This window comes from Ranitomeya variabilis, chromosome 4 (assembly GCF_051348905.1).
Source record: "Ranitomeya variabilis isolate aRanVar5 chromosome 4, aRanVar5.hap1, whole genome shotgun sequence".
Lineage (NCBI taxonomy): Eukaryota > Metazoa > Chordata > Amphibia > Anura > Dendrobatidae > Ranitomeya > Ranitomeya variabilis.
In genome coordinates this window covers 244,447,191-244,471,926 of record NC_135235.1, presented here as the reverse complement: position 1 = coordinate 244,471,926, position 24,736 = coordinate 244,447,191, and the positions used below count along the sequence as shown (strand labels likewise).

Sequence of the window (24,736 nt, the reverse complement as noted above, 5' to 3'; positions counted from 1 at the left end):
TCCCACAAGGACTAACTAAAGATGTGCCAGTCTGGAATCCCATCCAAAGACTTTTCCTTCAATGGCTTCTATGTGTTCCTTGCAGCTTGACATACATTGCAGCTTTATACTTAAATACGAAGTACAAAAAGCTGCAGGCAAAAAGTGCTATGGAAGAACCCAGAAATCATCATAGAAGAATACATTTCATCATCAAATGGAGGCTATCATTGGAGCATTCCCATGATAACATTGAAGTGATAGAAACTAGTTACTCGTTACTCGAGATTTCCACAGCACACTCGGGTGACCTCCAAGTATTTTTTAGCGCTCAGAGATTTAGTTTTCTTCCCCACATCTGGATGATTTACATCTGTTAGCCAGCTTGATTACATGTGTGGATTCCCTAGCAACCAGGCAACCCCCACATGTACTTATGCTGGCTAACAGATGTAAATCATTCAGCTGCGGCAATGAAAACTAAATCTCCGAGCACTAAAAAATACTCGGAGGACCCCCGAGCATGCTCGAGAAATCTCGAGTAATGAGTATATTCACTCATCACTAATAGAAACGTCGCATATGGTAAATGAAAGAGTATCACTTTCTAATTTTGGACATTTCCATCCTCTTTAACGGAGGATCATACAATTTATCTACTGCCAGGATGATTGCTCAGAAGATATCGGCAGAGAAACATCCTTGTAACATTCACATTGCACCATGTTAGTCCAAAGGACAGATCTGATTATTTGCCAAAGTCAATAGATCACTCACAATACACTTCAATAAGTGACCTGTCACTGACAATACGAACAGGTAAGTCCTACAACCTGTCTACCTCAGGGAGGTATCCCTCTATGCTAGAGACCACGTGTCTCCATCAGTTGTACTCTGTGAAAGGCATGGGGTAGTTAATGGAAACCAAACCGTATAGAAAGAAATATCCTTATCATATGTAGCAGCAAGAAGAAATCTTCATGCCCTCAATGACTCAGAGGCCAGATGTAGAAAACTGGAGTCATTTCACATTTGGTTGGTTTATGTTTGGAAACTTTTCGAATTTACATGCGGAGTCTCATGTCCTCCTCTAACTTACGGAGAGATTAGACGTCAATGGCAGAAACATTCAGCTGTACACAGTTCTGTAGCGTGTACAGCCAGTCAGAAGTTAATTCTGAATGTCGTGTGAACAGAATACAACATTTCACCATTGCAGAGATCAGTTTTCAAAACAAAAACTCATTAATATACAGTATCTACGCTTGAAAATGATCTAGATAACTCATTGATATCTACGGTTTAGGGTTAAGCAAGGGACTGTAGGAGAAATCAGCGCAAATAGGGTCTTATCCAATATCCACAATAAGGTATTACTTTAGATTAGACTAACCTGATGTATCCACAGAAAAAGCATGGAACGTGAGCATCAGCTGCAGCGAATCCACGGGTCACTCAGTGACCATTAAACATCAAATAAAGGGATATTTGTCCATGGTTTCCACACTGCAAGATGAACTTCAGATGTATACTTCAGAATAATAATAAGTGAAAGATAGTGGTTTATTTGACGCTTTTCGAAGTACAAAATTACTTCTTCCTCAGGATTGACCACATGGGCATTCTCTGTATACATGTGGTCAATCCTGAGGAAGAAGCAATTTTGTACTTCAAAACCCGTCTAATAAACCACTATCTTTCACTTATTATACCGGAGTATATGCCTCAAGGTCATCTAGCAGCACGGAAACCATCAACAAATATTCCTTTATTTAGGGTTGGAGGTTATCTAAATCATTGTGAATTCATTGATATTTCTACAGTTGGAAGTGATCTACAGTACAGATCCAAAGTTTGGACACACCTTCTCATTTAAAGATTTTTCTGTATTTTCATGACTATGAAAATTGTACATTCACACTGAAGGCATCAAAACTATGAATTAACACATGTGGAATTATATACTTAACAAAAAAGTGTGAAACAACTGAAATTATGTCTTATATTCTAGGTTCTTCAAAGTAGCCACCTTTTGCTTTGATGACTGCTTTGCACACTCTTGGCATTCTCTTGATGAGCTTCAAGAGGTAGTCACCGGGAATGGTCTTCACTTCACAAGTGTGCCCTGTCAGGTCTAATAAGTGGGATTTCTTGCCTTATAAATGGGGTTGGGCCCATCAGTTGTGTTGTGCAGAAGTCTGGTGGATACACAGCTGATAGTCCTACTGAATAGACTGTTCGATGTGAATACTTTTCTGCCCAATGATGACAGAAGTATTCTAGGAGTGATACCTTTATTGGCTAACCAGAAAATAGACTGTAGAAAACTGTAGAAAATGAATAGACTGTTAGAATTTGTATTATGGCAAGAAAAAAACAGCTAAGTAAAGAAAAACGAGTGGCCATCATTACTTTAAGAAATGAAGGTCAGTCAGTCCGAAAAATTGGGAAAACTTTGAAAGTGTCCCCAAGTGCAGTGGCAAAAACCATCAAGCGCTACAAAGAAACTGGCTCACATGAGGACCGCCTCAGGAAAGGAAGACCAAGAGTCACCTCTGCTTCTGAGGATAAGTTTATCCGAGTCACCAGCCTCAGAAATCGCAGGTTAACAGCAGCTCAGATTAGAGACCAGTTCAATGCCACACAGAGTTCTAGCAGTAGACACATCTCTACAACAACTGTTAAGAGAAGACTTTGTGCAGCAGGCCTTCATGGTAAAATAGCTGCTAGGAAACCACTGCCAAGGGCAGGCAACAAGCAGAAGAGACTTGTTTGGGCTAAAGAACACAAGGAATGGACATTAGACCAGTGGATATCTGTGCTTTGGTCTGATGAGTCCAAATTTGAGATCTTTGGTTCCAACCACCGTGTCTTTGTGCGATGCAGAAAAGGTGAACGGAAGGACTCTACATGCCTGGTTCCCACCGTGAAGCATGGAGGAGGTGTGATGTTGTGGGGGTGCTTTGCTGGTGACACTGTTCGGGATTTATTCAAAATCGAAGGCATACTGAACCAGCATGGCTACCACAGCATCTTGCAGCGGCATGCTATTCCATCCGGTTTGCGTTTAGTTGGACCATCATTTATTTTTCAACAGGACAATGACCCCAAACACACCTCCAGGCTGTGTAAGGGCTATTTGACCAAGAAGGAGAGTGATGGGGTGCTACGCCAGATGACCTGGCCTCCACAGTCACCAGACCTGAACCCAATCGAGATGGGTTGGGGTGAGCTGGACAACAGAGTGAAGGCAAAAAGGGCCAACAAGTGCTAAGCATCTCTGGGAACTCCTTCAAGATTGTTGGAAGACCATTCCCGGTGACTACCTCTAGAAACTCATCAAGAGAATGCCAAGAGTGTGCAAAGCAGTCATCAAAGCAAAAGGTGGCTACTTTGAAGAACCTAGAATATAAGACACAATTTCTGTTGTTTCACACTTTTTTGTTAAATATATAATCCCACATGTGTTAAATCATAGTTTTGATGCCTTCAGTGTGAATGTACAATTTTCATAGTCATGAAAATGCAGAAAAATCTTTAAATGAGAAGGTGTGTCCAAACTTTTGGTCTGTACTGTAGATAACTTATTGATATTTCTACGGATTACAGTTGTAAGTGATCTAGATCACTGTGAACTCATTGACATATCATTGGCATACGGTTACTTGCTATGGATTTAGACAACTACAGTGGGGAAAAAAATGTATTTAGTCAGTCACCATTTGTGCAAGTTCTCCCACTTAAAAACATGAGAGTCCTGTAGTTGACATCACAGGTAGACCACAACTATGAGAGTCAAAATTGAGAAAACAAAATCCAGAAAATCACCTTGTCTGATTTGGCAAGATTTACTTTTCATATTATGGTGGAAAATAAGTATTTGGTCATTAACAAAAGGATATATAACAAAATATTGAAATGAACTTTGTTGGCTATGACAGAGGTCACACGTTTTCTGTAAGTCTTCACAAGGATGGCACACACGGTTGGTGGTATGTTGGCCCATTCCTCCATGCAGATCTTCTCTAGAGCAGTGATGTTTTGCGCCTGTTGCTGGGCCACACGGACTTTTAACTCCCTCCAAAGGTTTTCTATGGGGTTGAGATCTGGAGACTGGTTAGGCCACTCCAGGACTTTCATATGCTTCTTACGAAGCCACTCCTTTGTTGCCCTGGCGGTGTGCTTGGGATCATAATCATGTTGAAAGACCCATCCACATTTCATCTTCAATGCCCTTGCTGATGGAAGGAGGTTTGCACTCAAAATCTCCCGATACATGGCCCTATTCAGGCTATGTGTCCATGGGGCATATTAGTAGCGATTTGTACGCAATGGATACCCCGCTGCGCCCAAAGCCCTGCCCCCTTTTGTACGCACGGTGATTCCGCAAGCGTTCATTTAACACATGCGAAATCACCGCATCCTACACATAGACACATACACGGAGCGTCTCCACAAGATGTAGACATGCTGTGGTCTATAAAGACGCGCAGCATGTCCGGTTACACAGGTCTGCCACCTGCATATTTGTACGCATAGTGGAGATGGGATTTCATAAAATCCCATCCATTATGCTGTAAGCAGTGTCCAAGCCGCAGGAAAAACTCAAGCAATACTTCCCGTGGAAACATACCTTCATTCTTTCATGTACATAGATCAGTCGTCCTGGTCCATTTGCAGAGAAACAGCCCCAAAGCATGATGTTGCCACCCCCATGCTTCACAGTAGGTATGGTGTTCTTTGGATGCAACTCAGCATTGTCTCCTCCAAACACGACTAGTTTTGTTTCTACCAAACAGTTCTACATTGGTTTCATCAGGCCATATGGCATTCTCCCAATACTCTTCTGGATAATCCAAATGCTCTCTAGCAAACTTCAGATGGGCCCAGACATGTACTGGCTTAGGCAGGGGGACACGTCTGGCTCTGTAGGATCTGAGTCCCTGGCGGCGTAGAGTGCTACAGATGGTAGCCTTTGTTATGGTGGTCACAGCTCTATGCAGGTCATTTACTAGGTCCCCCCGTGTGGCTCTGGGATTTTTGCTCACTGTTCTTGTGATCATTTTGACCCCACGGGGTGAGATCTTGTGTGGAGCCCCAGATCGAGGGAGATTAACAGTGGTCTTGTATGTCTTCCGTTTTCTTATTCTTGCTCCCACGGTTCATTTCATCACACCAAGCTGCTTGCCTATTGCAGATTCAGTCTTCCCAGCCTGGTGCAGGGCTACAATTTTGTTTCTGGTGTCGACAGCTCTTTGGTCTTCACCATAGTGGAGTTTGGAGTGTGACTGTTTGAGGTTGTGGACAGGTGTCTTTTATACTGATAACAAGTTCACACAGGAGCCATTACTACAGGAAATGAGTGGAGGACAGAGAAGCCTCTTAAAGAAGAAGTTACAGGTCTGTGAGAGCCAGAAATCTTGCATGTTTTTAGGTGACCAAATACTTATTTTCCACCATAATTTGCAAAATAAATCTTACCAAATCAGACAAGGTGATTTTCTGGATTTGTTTTCTCATTTTGACTCTCATAGTTGTGCTCTACCTATGATGTCAATTACAGGCCTCTCATCTTTTTAAGTGGGAGAACTTGCACAAATGGTGGCTGAGTAAATACTTTTTTTCCCCACTGTATAAACATTAAAATCTTTCTTAAATATGTTAACCTCATTGATTTGGAAACAATTTCAGATTAAGAAAACATGACAGGGCTTTATAAGGGTGTCCTAAGGTTTAATTACATGTGGTAGTTCCATCTCAATGTTTGCAGTGAGAAGACTCACAGGAGTTATCTGCGGGAGGAAATATGTTGCATTCTATTACATGACATTTTAAAAGTTCCAAAAAAGAAAACACTAGTGCAATCAGTGACAAATGCTGTTTCCAATTGGATGCAGCCAAGTGTACACTGCACGCTTCAGCATAACTTCACCAGGTAACCCAAGCAGAGATGACAAATCCCCACCTCATGTGCACTACAAGCTAGGGCTTGAACAGGTCTTTTTTCAGATGACATGTGCTTCTGATGGCAATAAGGCACTGAAAGGGCAAGGTTCTCTACAGCAATCCTCTTTTTGAGGGCTGAACATGCCAGTGTATCCCATAGATACTAAACACATCTCAATCACTGGAAAGACTAAGGTGAATAAAATAATAGTTGGGTGAAATTATGGGACCAGAAATGTGCTTCTTCCAAACATCTCCTGCCTGTCCTGTGGCTTTTCCAACCTTACCAAAAAATGTCCTTCATTGCACATTCACAATTGTCTCTTCCATCTAAAGGGTACTTAGCACATCACCCTTGGCTTGTTACAGACAGTACAGTATGTTGAGGTTTCAGGTCATTAAAAAGGCAAGAGAACATTAGTAAAGCTACCAGCCAAACAACCTCTATGGGTTTGGTATTCATGGCCTTATGGTGGCCACAATTCACACAATAAATGAATGTTTTAATCTCACATTAGTTGCACTTGTATATAAGCACCATTGGTTATTGCCAGGCTTGTCAGAGTCTTTGTTTTCACACTGAGTGTGGCCTCCAGCTAACCTCCAAGCAGCGACTCTACCAGATAGATACACAGCACAATGAAGACCTCCGAACACCACCCATTGTGAACACCTATCTGGATAGGAATCTGCACCATTAGATCTACACTGTGACCAGAAATCTATAGCACCAACGGCCCATTCCAACTTAGGAGGTCAGACTGCCACCCCAAAAGGAAAACTAGGAAATTATTACTAGATGACTTTCCAAAGCAGCCACTGAAAACTGGATCCACAACGAGCATGCGGCTAATAGCAGCTCCATACAAAAATAAATGACACATCTATCTATGTATAGACATTTTGTTCTCTTTACTATGTATTTGTTTCTCCCTCCCTACACATCTATATATATATATATATATATATATATATATTATATTTTATTTGTATATTTGTATATGTAGAATTGTATATCGGCACCAAAACTGTATGAGAATACCTCTTTCCATAGAAAGGAGATGGCTTACAAGATAAAGTAACAAATAAGTTATGTACAAGGGGAAAGCCTTTACCATATTTACCAGGTCCATTGTCATCCATTGGAGCCAATAGTTCCTACAGCATGGAGCCTTCAGCTGGCCGTGGCCACAAGTCCATGATTCTGGCATCATACAAGGGAGTAATCATTTGCAGCAGGTGTTGTGCGAGATGCCAGAAGTTGCGGACCCTGTTCACATTTGTTCATATCATGGGTTTTTGCTGATGTCCCTGTGTGTCGTTTTGCTAAATGAGACTGGTTTTTAAAATTCCCAGAATTTGGATAGGGAAGTTAGCAAGAATAATACAGTTTTGCAACTGGCTTCAACACGACCTTGTAGAGCTGCAGTCTACGTGCAAAGATTCTCGGGAAAGTCTGAGACAATCATCAAAAGCAGACACTGGTGAGTTCACAGTCCCAGGACTCCAATGCTTTATACAGCTCAAGCCTTAGAACCGGACAAAGAACCAAGGGATAAACAACCCAAGTATCCGTCTTCATTCACAGAAATCAGGCCAACATCTCACTACAAATAATACCAATCTGCGCCCTTCTTTGCTATTAGCTGCTTGTGCTTTTTCACGCAGAATAAATTAACACTGGACTAGCTCTCTGGGTTATTAATCAATAATGAAACCGTCTCAAAATCCAGAGTAGGAACAAGTCACAGAAAGTGAATGGTTTATTACTAGTGATGAGCGAGTGTACTAGTAGCTGTAAATCATTCAGCTGCCGCGATGAAAACTAAATCTCCGAGCAGTCATAAATACTCGGAGGACACACGAGCAATGAGTATACTCGCTCATCACTATTTATTACATGCAGTTCTGTGATACAAGCGCTCATATTGCCACTCGCCCATGGTCTCTTAGATGGACACTAAGAATCCTGCACTGTAATTCAGTCAACGATCATATCAGGTTTCCATCCATTCCTGATAAGATATGAAAGTCACTCCATAGTGCAATACTCTGATAAAGCACGATCACTGCAGGCGGAGGCCTCACAAACTGCATCAATATCGTGAGGAAGATGGAAAGCTGTTCTTGTGAGCAGATGCTACAAACGCCCTGACTGTTCACTAGCTAGAAAGACTTATCTGCTGCCACCTAGAGAACTCTGGCACTTCCACGCAGGAGATATACAAAGTATCATTAAGGTTCTTGTCCCCTGTGATGTGAGAGAAGAAAACACAAACCACCATCAGTCCTAATGCCATTATGCTACTGCTTCACTACTTACACATGGGTGCTACTGACAACCGCATCTCTGTGCTCAAGTACTTCTTTTTTGGTTCATTCTTACCATAGACTGACGGTTTTGCTCTTCCCACTGGTTCTCAATGTATCCAGGAGTTTGATCTTCTTAAAATCTCATTAGATAGACGATGGGGATGGCTATGGACTAAGCACACGTAACCCCCAGAGAGATTATGACCTAGCCAGAAGGAAGAGCCTATGAGAGTTGATGCAGGCCATGATACAAAGCGATGAATAAATGATATTCATGTTTGTTTCATGTACATCCCAAAAACAAAATGCTGCATACCTCACTGATTAAACACAAATTTAATTCTCTTTCACAAATGTCTGCATCTGTCAAATGGTTCACAGTAAAACTATGAGTCCCAGTACTGTACCACAAAGCTGAAAGAACCAAGCTCCACGGGGTATGAATAATATGACCTCTATGCATGGTGACCCCCAGGTAGAATGAACGCCTACTGACCACAAGCTCCACAGCGACTGAATGATGGGACTTCTCTGCATGGTGACCACCAGGTACAATGAACGCCTACTGAACGCAAGCTCCACAGAGACTGAATGATGGGACTTCTCTGCATGGTGACCACCAGGTACAATGAACGCCTACTGAACGCAAGCTCCACAGTGACTGAATGATGGGACTTCTCTGCATGGTGACCACCAGGTACAATGAACGCCTACTGACCACAAGCTCCACAGCGACTGAATGATGGGACTTCTCTGCATGGTGACCACCAGGTACAATGAACGCCTACTGACCACAAGCTCCACAGCGACTGAATGATGGGACTTCTCTGCATGGTGACCACCAGGTACAATGAACGCCTACTGAACGCAAGCTCCACAGAGACTGAATGATGGGACTTCTCTGCATGGTGACCACCAGGTACAAGGAACGCCTACTGACCGCAAGCTCCACAGCGACTGAATGATGGGACTTCTCTGCATGGTGACCACCAGGTACAATGAACGCCTACTGACCACAAGCTCCACAGCGACTGAATGATGGGACTTCTCTGCATGGTGACCACCAGGTACAATGAACGCCTACTGACAGCAAGCTCCACAGCGACTGAATGATGGGACTTCTCTGCATGGTTACCACCAAGTACAATGAACGCCTACTGACCACAAGCTCCACAGAGACTGAATGATGGGACTTCGTTGTATGGTGACCACCAGGTACAATGAACGCCTACTGACCACAAGCTCCACAGCGACTGAATGATGGGACCTCTCTGCATGGTGACCACCAGGTACAATGAACGCCTACTGACAGCAAGCTCCACAGCTACTGAATGATGGAACTTCTCTGCATGGCTACCACCAAGTACAATGAACAACTACTGACCACAAGCTCCACTGGGAATGGTGAGACTTCGTTGTATGGTGACCACCAGGTACAATGAACGCCTACTGACCACAAGCTCCACAGCGACTGAATGATGGGACTTCTCTGCATGGTGACCACCAGGTACAATGAACGCCTACTGACCGCAAGCTCCACAGCGACTGAATGATGGGACTTCTCTGCATGGTGACCACCTGGTACAATGAACGCCTACTGACCGCAAGCTCACAGAGACTGAATGATGGGACTTCTCTGCATGGTGACCACCAGGTAGAATGAATGCCTACTGACCACAAGCTCCAGAGACTGAATGATGGGACTTCTCTGCATGGTTATCACCAGAACAATGAACGCCTACTGACTGCTAGCTCCACAGAGACTGAATGATGGGACTTCTCTGCGTGGTGACCACCAGTACAATAAACGCCTACTGACCGCACGCTCCACAGAGACTGAATGATGGAACTTCTCTGTATGGTGACCACCAGGTACAATGAACGCCTACTGACTGCAAACTCCACAGAGACTGAATGATGGGACTTCTCTGCATGGTGACCACCAGTACAATGAACGCCTACTGACCGCAAGCTCCACAGAGACTGAATGATGGAACTTCTCTGTATGGTGACCACCAGGTACAATGAACGCCTACTGACTGCAAACTCCACAGAGACTGAATGATGGGACTTCTCTGCATGGTGACCACCAGGTAGAATGAACGCCTACTGACCGCAAACACCACAGAGACTGAATGATGGGACTTTTCTGCATGGTGACCACCAGGTACAATGATCGCCTACTGACCGCAAACTCCACAGAGACTGAATGATAGGACTTCTCTGCATGGTGACCATCAGTACAATGAACGCCTACTGACTGCAAGCTCCACATAAACTTAATCATTGGACTTCATTGTGCCTTGTGGTCACCACACAGAAAACACCTACTGACCACAAGCTACACAAGGACTGAATTAAGTTGATGGACAGGTTGAGTTACTGTGTGTTCTTCTCTTACATACAATTAAGTTGATAAGGCGATTCCCCCAGGACCCTGGTAATAATTAAGCCTGAATGTAATGTGGCCAGATGAGAATAGACAGGATACTTGTCTGTCATGGATGCTGTATTATTGCCACTATCATCCTTCCATGCTTGACTACACAAATACAGTCTTGCCTCTGGTCTTCATAAATGATCGCGCCCTTACCCGATATAAAAAAAATGAAACATATTGCTATATTACTCAGACCCACAAATGTCCTGTAGAAATCTGCTACTAGAAAACCCCTTTAGCTGGCTGTCACAAAGTGCAGCAGAGCTTCTGTTTCCACGTGTGTGAGATAGTGGTTCTTTGTTACCAATCAATATATGAAGAGAGGCAGATTGGTGAACAGTATTACAGCGGGCGATGCGGAGAAAGTGCAAGCCTCTGATTTCTGTCATGTATATGCTCTTATCATTGGCACTAGTGTTACCTACAGCAGACAAAATGATTCCATTCACAGAAACGGCTGCAGCAATTGACACTATGGAGTGGAAAATACTACAAAACCATTGGCAGTAGTTTCTGAAAACATGGAAATTATTGCTTAAAATAACCCCAAACACTACTAAATTTTGCTGAACTCTCTACATTATCCCTCAAGAATCCACAACACTCTTCATCTGTTTCCAGGACAGCCCACTCCAATTGTCCACATTACTCGCCATCACAGCGTTACTCTCCATTACTCACCTACATACTTTTACTCTCCATTACCCTTTATTACTCCACATTATTGTTCTTCACTTTACAGGATCAGTCAAAAATGTGGACCTCCCCTGTACATGTAATGGTTTTCCTTATTCTTATTGAAATGTGCACATTGCGGATTCAGATTGAAGGCAGCAAAACCAGGAGCAGAGAAACATGTGTGACACAGCCTGTAGCATGTGTCAGATTATTCCTGGTGCCCCCGCTACCCTGATGATGGTTTTACGCCAATGCTCATTCTCTTTGCAGCGTCATCAATCGTCACTGGAATGATTCCATCAGTCCTGAGGGATTTCCTAGATGTGCTGAGTGCTTGTCGGCTGCTTTCTCTTTACTCTGCGTCCAAGTCACCCAAACCTTATCTATTGAGTTGAGTTTGATGGTTGTGGAGGCCATGTTCTCTGATACACACTCTATCCTTCTTCCTTTTGGTCACATTGCCCTTTCATTGCCTCGTCATGTGTTTTGGGTCATTGTCATTAAACAAATGATGGTCCCACTAAGTACAACCAGATGGGACGGCTGTCGCTGCAGAAAGCTGTGGGGGCCAAGCTGGATAAATGTTTACATGAATTTGAAACCAATCACCAACACCGTCATCACCACAGACTGCCCGTCCATGCTTCATGGCGGGCACCACACATTTAGAAACCATTGACTTACCTCTCCTGTACCTCACAAAGACAAGATGGTTGGTACCAAAGATATCTAATTCTGTCTCATCAGATCACAGTACAGATTTCCACCGATCAGTCCATATTAGTCTCTTATTTGTGGGCATTTGCTCTTCTCTGCAGGTCTTCGACCATAGAGGCCACTTCTCGCAGTTTCATCTGAGCAGCTGGTGTTAAGATGTATCTGCTACTTGATGACTGTGCATCATTTCTGAGAGTGGTTACCAGAGGTGCTATGAGTTTGCAGTGTCTGACACTGGTAACTCTGATGAGCTTATCCTCTGCAGCAGAGAGAATGCTTTGTTTTCCTATTCTTGAGCGGCCCTCAAGAAGGCCAATTTCATTGCAGCAAGTGATGTTTTCATGATTTTCCAGACTGACTGACTTTCATGAAGACCTTATTCTTTAATTAGATGTGTGGTTCTGGCCATATTGCGGATTAGAACAGTCATGGAATAGGACTCAGCCCTATATGGAGCTGGGCACCATCACGGTTTCTGCAATACACACCTGATGGTCCCAAACACTGAAGGCCAGTGATCCCACAAATGAACTCCCTGAAGAGGCCACGTGGAAGACATTTTAAGTGACGACAGTCACAGTCTGAATCTACAATGTGCACATTTCATGGAAACAAGAGAAACCATTACATGAAAAGGGGTGTCCAAACTTCTGAAGGAGGCTGTATGTTACAGTCCAGGATTCTCCTTCCCTTTATGCTGCATGCCATGTTTTTTTTTAATCTGGTTGTCGGATCAGTCTGACACAATGATCAGTGTGTCAGTGGTCAGGAACGATCCCACAGAAAGCGAAGAGATCAGTTCTGGTATCTGCTTCCCTTCAATATTTCAGCACCATGCCAGGGGAAAAAACATGGCCACATCCATGAAAACAAGGCTGTGCTAGACATCACGCTTCACCCTCTGTATTACACCAGACTCTTACATCGACCACAAGGAAACAACTTGTGAGTGCCAATCAGAAAAAACCCCAGAGGTTGACGGACCCCGAACCCCACAAATAAATCTGCCTACAAGAAGAACACACCAAAAGCCGCATTCACTGACATGTAACTTGTACTAGCTTCTCCGAGCCCCTAACACCCAGGCGGGCCCTTCCTGCACCTTTCCAATGTGACACAGATCACATCTACACATGCCCCCGGAGGCACCGCTGGGGGCAGTAGTACTTTTCATTACTCACTTTGGTAGTACAAATTAGAAGGTGGTGAATGGACGCAGCTTTTAGTGGTGCTAATGTTCTCCTAAAAGCAGAGCACTGATCTCCAGTATACTCGGCCCTCCAGCATGGCTGCCACGTGTAGTGCCACGCTCTGGTCTATGCATCAAGCAGTCTTAACACTGTACGTTGCTCCAAAGTGTGAGGCGTGAGCGTTCGCTCGGCACACACAGGGTTGGTGAGGTAGGCAATGAACGCATAACTCGCTGCTCACGATTCAGTAAAAGGGAGGACAGGGGGGAGGCAGCACCAAGAGACAGGAAGGGACTAAAACAGGTCTGTCTCCAAAGATGGTCACAGAAGAGTGGCATGGCCAGTGCAGTCATCAGGCTCTGTGCTGATCAGGATGGCGGCCCGGTCATCAGACAGTGAACGGTGACAGAGCTCATCCCTCAGGGCAGAGAGACGGGAGAAGGGGTCTGGTCGAGCTGTACGCTTCTTCCTACGGATGCAGCGAGTGTCCGTGTAGATGGCTGGGGCTGGCTGGTGGACCTGTGAGGTGGATCCATCTGTAGAGACAATACATCCTGTATTAACCTCATCATTCAGCTGCGATAATCACGCCTGAAACACAAACGGGTAAGGTCCAACATGATGGACCTGCCGCCACCACCACGATGCCTTCTGTGCTAGTGGCTGCAGAGTCTTCACACAATTACTTCATCAGTTTCAACAGAATCGGTCACCAAGTTTTGTAACTTAATCTGAGAGCAGGATCATGTCTCGGCAGAGACCCTGATTCCAGTGATGTCACTTACACTTGTAGTTTTATCAGCGGGAGATTATCACCAGAGGACAAGTAACTGTGTAGCCATGTATCCTCCACATTCATAAGCCCTGTGTAACCCCTCCCCCACCACTGATTGGCAGTTCCCTGTATATAACCCCACCCCTGATTGGCAGCTCTCTGTACACTGTGCATAGGCATAAAGCTGTCAGTCAATGGCGTGGGCAGCATTAGATACAGAAAGCTGCCAATCAGTGGTGTAGGTGGGGTTATATGTAGAGAAAGCTGGCAATCAGGTGTATAGGTGATTTATGTACAGAGAGCTTCCAATCAATGAAGTAGATGGGGTTATATAGCGAGAGCTGCCAATCAGAGGTGGGGGCGGGGTTATATGTACAGAAAACTGCCTATCAGTGGTGGGGGCGGGGTTATATGTACAGAAAACTGTTAATCAGGGTGTGGGTGGATTTATATATATAGAGAGAGCTGCCAATCAATTGAGTGGGTGGGGTTATACAGAGAGCTGTCAATCAGTGGTGGGGGCAGGGTTATACAGAGAGCTGCCAATCAGTGGTGTGGGCGGGGTTATACGCAGAGAGGTGCCAATCAGTGGTGGGGGCGGGGTTATATACAGAAAGCTGCCAATCAGTGGTGGGGGCGGGGTTATACGCAGAGAGGTGCTAATCAGTGGTGGGGGCGGGGTTATACAGAGAGCTGCCAATCAGTGGTGGGGGCGGGGTTATATACAGAAAGCTGCCAATCAGTGGTGGGGGCGGGGTTATACGCAGAGAGGTGCTAATCAGTGGTGGGGGCGGGGTTATACAGAGAGCTGCCAATCAGTGGTGGGGTGGGGTTATATACAGAGAGCTGCCAATCAGTGGTGGGGGCGGGGTTATACAGAGCAAGATTGCCTTGCGCAGGCATGTACTACGGAGGACACAGCATGAACTTCAATCCAATATTGCGGCCAGTGTGTAAGGAAAGGGTGAATCAAACACCCGAAAACCCCGCCCATATGACCGCAAACCTGTCCCGCCAAATTCAGGTGACAGGTTCCCTTTAAGCCTATGCTGCCAAATGAACACATTCACTGGGGTTGTAGTGTCCGTTTTCTGGCATAGTTTGGGACAAAATTCGGCTTCCATGTTTTTAGAATAAGTGTTCTGGCCACCTCAACACGCGACCTATAATGTAAGCCGAGTGCGGACCCTCAGAACTACATTGGGTTCCCCTGGGTGTCGGGAGGAAGAGACATTTCAAGTTCATGCCGTCTCCTCTGCAGGAAGATCCCGCGCCCGGTGACATGACAGTAGGTCTATCAGGGTTGGCTCTATATACAGGGGTTGCAAGAGGTTACACCCCCTTGGTTTTTTTACCTATTTTGTTATATTACAACCTGTGTGTAAATATTATTCTAATTCAATTTGTGTGATGCCTCAGCAATAAAGTCTAAGCTGGTAAAGTGAGAAAATCTAGGATCAAATAACTAAAAATGGTCATGTGGAGGGGCGTGGCTATGGAGTGAAAGGAGGAAGACGCGTTCTGGGAGAGCTCCCTAATATCCTGTCATTATCCTGCCCATTAGACCCCTTTGTAAGCCCATATCCCACTGCTGCCGAGACCCCTGAAGGTACAGAGGCTGCTGGCTCCTGGAGTGTGTTGGAGCGGTGACAGGGGAGTACCGGCCAGAGAAGAAGATCGGCGTTGTGGTGGGCCCTGTGTGTGACGGCGGCCATCTTCCAGGAGGACGCTCCGCTTACAGGCAGCGCGGCGCTGCGAATAACTGCGGCTGAAATCCCTCCCCGAGCCCCGGGAAGCACTGGGCGTCGGCAGGTGAGAGCTGAGAGATCCTGGCCCGACGGGGGGGAAATAAGAAGAGGGACACATACTGGCGGTGGAGGCGGCTGTGAGCGGCGGCCATTACTGAAGCGCGCGCTCCTGCAGCAGAGGACGCGGCGCAGCTCCCCATCATTGCAGCGTGGCTGAGAAGCAAATACTCGCTCTCCATATACTCAGAGGCAACGCGGTGTGAGCTCTGAAAAATTGAGCCCCGCGCTCCCACGTCAATTATAGCTCGGCCAGCTGTACTTTTCAATTGGAGATCTCTTAAGGTCCCCTCGCTGTAATCACCGCTGCCTAAGACATTCCCTACTGCAGGGACCACCATTAAACTTTCAGCCCACATCTCCTGGCAGTACATTAGGGTGCCTCCTGGATGTAGAGGCTCTCAGCGGCGCCGTATACCATATACAACAACCCTGGTGTGGCCGCGGGTCACTGTCACAGATTTGATTTAGACCACCTTGCTCCATCACTTACCTGTCAATCATGCAGCGTGCAAAAAACACGTCTGCAGCTGACAAGCTAAAAGAGTTTGCTAGGAGTGATGCCCAGGACAGTGCAAGATCTCTTAGGAATAACTCCTCGCAGGCCCAGCGGGGGAGAAACCGTCCCTCTGATAGCATTGATGAGGTTGAGCAGGATGAACTGACTCTCAAGCAAGCATCTGCACAATTAATGCAAGCTATATCCCTGACTAGAACGTCCCTTTCTGAACAAATAGAGGACGTACACACCGAGGTGGGGCGTCTGAGGCAAGACATGCAAGCTATGAAGGGACTTATGGCGGAAGTGGAGGCAAGGGTATCCCAGGTGGAGGACACCATTAAACCTATGGAGGCTAAGTTGGCAAAAGTTGCTGGCTCCACAAACGCCTGGAAACAAAAGGCTGATGACCTAGAAAACAGAATGCGTCGAAATAACATTCGCATCATAGGCCTGCCGGAACGTACAGAAGGCCAGCAGCCTGAAAAATTCCTAGAGGATTGGCTTAAATCCTCATTGGGAGATACATTTTCTCCAAAGTTCTCGGTGGAAAGAGCCCATAGAGTCCCCACCAAGTCTCTTCCCCCTGGAGCTCCACCCAGACCTTTCCTGGCACGTATCCTTAATTGTAAGGACAGAGATGCTATCCTGCGGCTGGCACGACAAAAGAGTCCTATCAAGTTCAATGATGTTACAATCTCGATATTTCCAGACTTCTCCGTTGAGCTGCAGAAACAACGGGCAAGATTTGTAGATGTTAAGAAGCAACTCAGGGAAAAGAACATTATCTATTCCATGATCTACCCGGCACGTCTCCGGGTTGTCAGCAACGGCTCCTCCCTGTTCTTCACTGACCCGTCAGAGGCAGCAGATTGGCTACGTTCCCGTGGGATGTCTAGTGGAACTGAACCCTGATGTGTTCTCGTCTAATTACTCAATTGTTAAATTGGAGCTCTCCCTGTGAGCGCTCAACGTACCAACAATACCGGACGCTGGATTCAGCGGGGGTTTCCCCAGGTTTACTTGAGGATGGGAGTGTTGAATTACGCTCCTGGATGGTTCAGTTCTTGTTAAGTTTTTTTTTCTTGTTAGAATTAACTAGTTTTAGTAAGTATTTGGGTAAAAGCCGCCTCCAAAACTGTTATAATTTCCTATGCGTAATCAGTGGACCTTTCTCACCATCGGTATATACCATGTCTTTAATGGGTGAATATGGGGTCTGAGTTAATATGTATGACATGGAACATACGGGGTATTAAATCACCCCGGAAGAAGATTAAGGTGTTTTCTCAAATCAGGCGATATCACCCTCATATCGTGGCCCTGGTGGAGACGCATCTGACCAGGGATACGGCCAGAGGTGTACAGAAACCTTGGGTACAGTGGCATGCTCACGCGTTTCACACTAGCTACTCGAGAGGGGTATCACTACTAATACACAGAGATGTCCGATGGGAGGCCCGGACGACCCGGCGGGATATGGAGGGGCGTTTTGTCTTTGTCCATGCATTAATTAACTCCCGCGAATATGTCATATTATGCATATATAACCCCCCTCCAGCTAATACTTCAGTACTTAAGATGGCAATGAGCTTTGCGTTAAATTACCCAGACACGCATGTTATTTGTATGGGTGACTTTAACTTAGTTATGGACAATGGTCTTGATAGAATGAGATTGGGAGATGGGTCGACTGGGGAACCTTTATCTTTTCTTCCTTCCTCGGCCCCGACTCAGCTGGCATTATTCATGGAAAGTAGCGGCTGGGTAGACCTATGGAGGATGCGCCGCCCTGGGGAGAGGGGATATACCTGCCACTCATCCACAAAATGTTCCCTCTCACGTATAGATTATATATTCGGGTCCGGCGATTTGGTGCAGTGGGTGGATAGTGTGGAACACGGTAATAGAGGAACCTCAGACCACAGCCCGATTACGCTTAGGCTCGTGTTTGGAAAATTAAATAGTGGTAGAGCATGGAAATTGAATCCCTTTTGGCTTAAACTAATAGATTCAGATGATAGGACAATTGATCAGTTGAACTGCTACATTCAGTCCCACTCAGAACTTCAGAATATTAATTTATTTTGGGATACACTTAAGGCATATCTAAGGGGCTGTCTGTCTTCTACGATTTCACATATCAAGAGGGTAACATCAAAGGAGGATGATGAGGTTGAGCAACGTTTGAGAGATGCTGAGGCCGCGTATACAGCAGACCAGACTAATGATAATAGGGTTGAGTGGTTGACTCTACAAAGACTATATACCCAACACTTGGACACCAAGTCTAAGCGCAAGCTGTTTTTTACACGGCAATCATATTTTGAAATGGGGAATCAGGCGGGAAAATTTCTGGCCTACTTGGTGCGTCAACACAACACATCTAACATGATAATACAAATTCGTTCACCAGACGGCTCACTAAACTCCACCACTGTTAAGGAATACTTCAATGTTTTTATAACTATTATAAGGGGCTGTATGAGTCCAAGAGCGACTTCGGTGTCTCCGATTGTTTAGGATATTTGTCCGATATAACATTCCCTGTACTGAGTTCCACCCAGCAGGCCTTTATGGACGCTGATTTTACCCTGGAAGAAGTGGAGCAAGCTATAACAGATATGGCCTCTGGAAAGGCCCCTGGGCCGGATGGCTTTCCTGTAGAGCTATATAGGAGATACCGGGAGATACTGGCTCCACTTTTGCTGAAAGTATTTAAAGAGATATGGGAGGGTGGATGTCTACCTGATACTTTTTATGAGGCACATATCATTGTACTTAAAAAGGAGGGGAAAGATCCTTTAGAGTGTGGATCCTATCGTCCCATATCACTGGTAAACGTGGATTATAAGATCTTTGCTAAGATACTGGCTACCAGGTTGAACTCTATCATATTAGATATTGTACATCCAGGTCAAACCGGCTTTATGCCGGGTAAGAGCACCTCTATAAATATTAGACGGGTTCAGTCGGTGATTCAGTATAGCTCTTTATTGCCAGATAACAGCTGGGCGTTGGCGTCATTAGACGCGGCCAAGGCGTTTGACTCTCTTGAATGGCCCTTTCTGTCTGCTTGCCTGCAAAAATATGGTTTTGGGGAAAAGTTTTTGAAATGGGTTGGCGTGTTGTATTTGAAACCTAAGGCCCGTATAATTGTTAATGGCTCCATCTCTGAACCATTTTCACTATATAGGGGAACTCGTCAAGGGTGCCCCCTCTCTCCAGCCCTATTTGCTCTAGCAATAGAGGCATTAGCTGTGCGTTTGCGCTCTACCCCTGGTATTGATGGTATCAAAATAGCAGACCGTACTGACATCATTGGTTTATATGCTGATGACATGATAGTATTCATGGATAGGGCAGAAGAAACGTTGCCAAGGGTAATAGATACCATAGACAAATGTAGTGGGTTTTCAGGCCTATATATTAATTGGGATAAATCTGCCCTATTTCCTCTATCCCAGCTCTCAGCACCTAATCTTAATACTCTCTCTTCATTGCCCATAGTGTCTAAATTTAAATATTTGGGTATTTATATGTCCCAATGCAGTGGATCGGATCTACAACTCAATGTTCTCCCCCTGCTGGAATACGCTAAATCGAAATTTACATCTTGGAGTAAACTTCCACTGTCTGTAGCAGGCCGCATTAATCTCATCAAAATGATTTTACTCCCTAAATTCAACTATTGTCTTCAACATAGTGCAGTAACTGTGCCCAAACTCTTTTTCACCAACTTAAATTCTCATATTACCTCATTCGTATGGGGGAAAAACAGGCCTAAGCTTAAATTGACCACTTTGCAAAGACCTAAAAAGGGGGGAGGAGCAGCATTGCCAGATTTTTTTTTATAGTACCTGGCGGGGCAGGCTAAAGCACTATGTAATTGGATGCCTCATAGTTATCTCCCTAATTCTGAAAGTCACTTGGTTAGCTCTGTCGGTGCTAAATGTCCACTGGGTCTTTTGGAATCCGAAAAAATAAACGCCCCCTGTTTATTACCTATGATTCGATTGGCACGATCCACTTGGAAGAAACTTAAAAAAGTTACTGGATTTGGGGACATTGTGGCCGAGATGCCTCTATGGGATAATGGTTACTTCCCGACGTTGATGGGTCACCCATCCACGAGTTTTTGGGTTTCCTACGGGGTCCTTTCGGTAGGAGACTTATATGATCAGGGGGTTTTTATGTCCTTTGAGCAACTACAGGCTAAATATGATCTTCCAAGGTCTCAATTTTTTTCGATACTTGCAACTCAGATCCGCCATTCAGTCATTTGTCAGGAATGTGGGAGCAAATCATAACATCTCATCTTTACCCCTGATAGGTATTCTTAAGTCACAGGGACATCAGGGTCTTATCTCGTCCCTATACACATATCTGCTATCAACGGGAACAAACTCTATTATAGATTCGGTAAGAGGCAAATGGGAGAGGCTTATCCCTGACATGCAAAGCGGGGAATGGGAGGATATTTTGGAATCTCCCCTCAGGGTTTCCCCATCGATTAACAATAAAATGACCCAACTATATATAATCCACCAATCATACTTGACTCCACTGAGACTCTTTCGGATGGGTCGATACTTAACGTCGGAATGTTTGCGTTGCCACTCACCCGACGCTGATTTTATACATATGATATGGCAGTGCCCCATTGTTTCTCACTTTTGGAGGGAGGTGACGTCGCTATTAACTTCAATACTGTCAATTCCGATTCCTCTTGAACCCTTGGTTTGCCTGTTTGGAGTGTGGGACGAGGAGGCCTGGGAACACTATGTGGGGATTTTTCTGCGAGAAACACTTTTTTTGGCAAGGAAATTGTTAGCTTTGTGGTGGATGGGGAACTCACCCCCCTCCATTAGGTCCTGGATTGAGTTGGTGAATGCAGTTGTCCCCTATGAGCGCACTCTTTATCAAAACAGGGGTTTGCCCGTGTAAGTTCAACAAAATCTGGGATAGATGGAACACCTCTCATCTCACTCTGTGACCTGACTAATTGATAGAGATGCGGTTTAGTCTTTGTTCTGCAAGTATTGCGCAATATGGAAAAAAATATTCAGCTATTGTTAAGAGGCGGCTTAGTGGTTCTGGAGGTTTAGTTTGGTTGTAGTTTAAGAACCTTATGTTCTGATTGTTCCATAACTTTACATATATGTTTTTTCTATGTGAAATGATTGGCATATGTATGCTCTGTCTTTTTCATCTCCTGTAAATGTAACTGTGCAAACTAATGACAAGGACAAATATGTATGCTGTGTTTTATTTTGTGATTGATAAATAAACGAATTTAAAAAAATAAAAAAAGGTCATGTGGGTATGTGTTCACCCCTTTTGCTATGAAGCCTCTACAAATTTGTGGTGCCAGCAATTCCCTTCATACGTCCCAAGCTTAGCGACAGGACGTCCCCTGTGTGCAATCTCATTAATTCCGTAATTATATTTATGGCCCAGGAACGCAATCTGCTACTATAGATTAGCGGGAGACTTGGTTTTGATATTTTGTCGGTAATTTTTATAATTTTGACAAGACATACTGGACTTCATTCTCTGCGAATAAATACACAACCCAAAATACCATCATTTTAAGAAAAAGAGGGTCCATTCAGAGAGAGTTTTTTTTAAGAAAAAATAACAAATATTTTATTTTCAATAGTTTATAAACATAGAAACCTTTAAAAATTCAAGCAGGTATTCACCAAACTGTGACAAGTTCAAGCAAATATTGTATACATATATATATATACTGGCTTAATTTATTTTGATTTTTTAGTCCCAAAGGAACGAATAAAAGGAAATATCCTCAAATAGGTATACCATTGCAATGTATATGGGTATCAAAATCAGCCCCTATATACTACGTGTACTGAGCAATAGAAATACTTTTCTGTACCGAATAAGCCCAACTGGAACAAAAAACGAACATTACCACTATAAGCTAAAACCGGCTAGAATATTTTTTTGAAATCTACTTACATAGATTGCCTTTAAGCCTACAAACGCCAGAAAAGCTTGATTAAGTGCCACCACCCCGACGACGCCGTTTCGCCAAAATGCTTCTTCAAAAGGGGCGATACTAATGATAAGACTGCCTTCCTTTTATATACCAGCAAAATCGCTCATTGGTGCTCAGTGTTTATTCGGCGCATGTCCGCTTTTGTCTGCATCCGCTTGTAATAAGGACTTCCGAGTCAACTGCGCTGGACCGCAGCGTGGCACGCAAGCGGAGACCAGAGTGCGCAGGACCGGAAGTCACCGGTGCAGTAAAACAGACATGCGCGCCTCCTAAAGCCACAATGCATACCTATACCGTAGAGATATGCAAAAGGGGCGTGATTACAGTGCGTGGAACCGGAAGTTTCCAAAATACCACAAAATATAGTGTACATTTCCTGGGGCAATATTCAAAAAACACACGATAAAGCAATGTGTAATGTGCCGGGTCAAAACTGCGCTAAATCACAGCTTACAAATACACAGGATCAAAAAGTCACCGACGGTAAAAAAGGGGCGTGTGCGTTTCTTACGCCCACAGTACAGACTTATACCGTGGCAATGTGCAAAAGGGGCCTGACTAAAGTGCTAAGAATCAGGGATTTACATCATATAGTGCTTATTTTCAGGGCCATACGGCTAAGTGTATACAAAAGAAAAAAATAAATGTAAATATAAATATAGATGATGTGAGTGAGATCAATAGCTGAATGTGTGAGAATACGCACAAATAAATAATCATAAATAAATATACATACATATATGTCCAGATAAATTATTATAATACTATGCAAACACCATGTATAGCCAATTTACAGTGCAATTATATCAAACATAAAATCATACAATAAATAAAATAAAACATTTTATACCCAATAATTAGTATATATGTATGCATATGTCTCGCAATGCATGGAGGACCCAATTACAAGTCCGTCAAAAAATTGGGACAATAACAGAAGAGGAACTCTTTAGAGAGATTATAAACATTTCTTATTAGCATTATAATTAACCCAAATATAATACATATGTTTCATATATATTAGAGAGCCTCTTATTTCTTGATTCTTCTTCACAGCTTTATCCAAGAAACAGTCCTGCCCACATCATCCGATCAGTCATAGGGAGAGCATTCACAATGAGCAAAATCAAAGCTAGTGGCAGCCAGAATTATAATTCAGAGTTCCTCTTCTGTTATTGTCCCAATTTTTTGACGGTCTTGTAATTGGGTCCTCCATGCATTGCGAGATATATGCATACATATATACTAATTATTGGGTATAACACGTAGTATATAGGGGCTAATTTTGATACCCATATACATTGCAATGGTATACCTATTTGAGGATATTTCCTTTTATTCGTTCCTTTGGGACTAAAAAAATCTAAAGAAATTTATATGTATACAATATTTGCTTGAACTTGTCACTGTTTAGTGAATACCTGCTTGAATTTTTAAAGGTTTCTATGTTTATAAACCATTGAAAATAAAATATTTGTTATTTTTTCTTAAAAAAAAACCTCTCTCTGAATGGACCCTCTTTCTTAAAATGATGGTATTTTGGGTTGTGTATTTATTCTAATGTCTTTTGAGGCTATATTCTTTAAGAATTTAGATTGGACTTTGTAGTTAAACTTCATTCTCTGCGAGTAAAATTTATACATTTTTAGTTATATGTTAACTTTTCTTTATGTCTGCATTCAATTAAAAATAGTGTTTTAAAGCTACAGTCGTCACTTGAGCCTTTCAGAATAGGTCCTACGGGCTTGAATTTATTTACAAACTATTGAGAATTTGTATTTCTTGTATTTTATTAATTTTTAAATTAAATGTTTTAACTAAATAATTATAAATGTCTATTTTGAGCTCACAAACTCCTGAATGATTGTTTTTTTTAGATTTTAATCTTGCCAGCCACAAAGAGGTCTGATTGGTCACTAGAAAAGAGATCTACGGCTGTTTTGAGGAAGGAGAGATACAGTTTCAGAGGAATTGCTAGGAAGATGGGTGGTGGAGTCTCTGCTTCTGGAGTGCAAAAGATGTGTTCACGTTTTGCTGATAGTTGCAGAATCAAAATTAAGAGTGGAAGAGGAAGGAAAAAGGCAACAATTCCAAAAACAGACAGAAGGATTGATAGGTTAGCTTTGCAAAACAGAAGAGCATCAGCCAAGGAACTCAACCAGTTCTTGCACGATGGAGGAGTTTCGGTGTCGGATAGAGCACTACGTCGCCAATTACTTGATGCCATTCTGAAAGCACGAACACCAAGGAAAAAGCCATTCCTAAATCTTAAACAGCAGTAAGAGAATTTCCTGGGCCAAAGAACATGTTAGCTGGACAACTGAAGATTGAAAGAAAGTATTCTGGAGCGATGAAATGAGAATATCAATTTT

The 24,736-nt window shown here is 43.7% G+C and overlaps 1 protein-coding gene across 5 annotated transcripts in view; it reads right to left on the bottom strand.

Moving 5' to 3' along the window:
* Positions 1-5,563: 5,563 nt before the first annotated feature.
* IGSF9B (immunoglobulin superfamily member 9B) overlaps positions 5,564-24,736 on the bottom strand; it is a 154,380-nt gene continuing 135,207 nt past the window's right edge. For 3 of the 5 annotated variants that reach the window (XM_077249334.1, XM_077249337.1, XM_077249335.1), the window contains one exon: positions 5,564-13,799. In XM_077249334.1, coding sequence (XP_077105449.1) covers positions 13,585-13,799 — 215 coding nt within the window. In that variant the 3' untranslated portion in view covers positions 5,564-13,584. The remainder of the gene's footprint in view (positions 13,800-24,736) is intronic. The other 2 variants (XR_013213068.1, XR_013213069.1) reach the window with 2 other exon arrangements.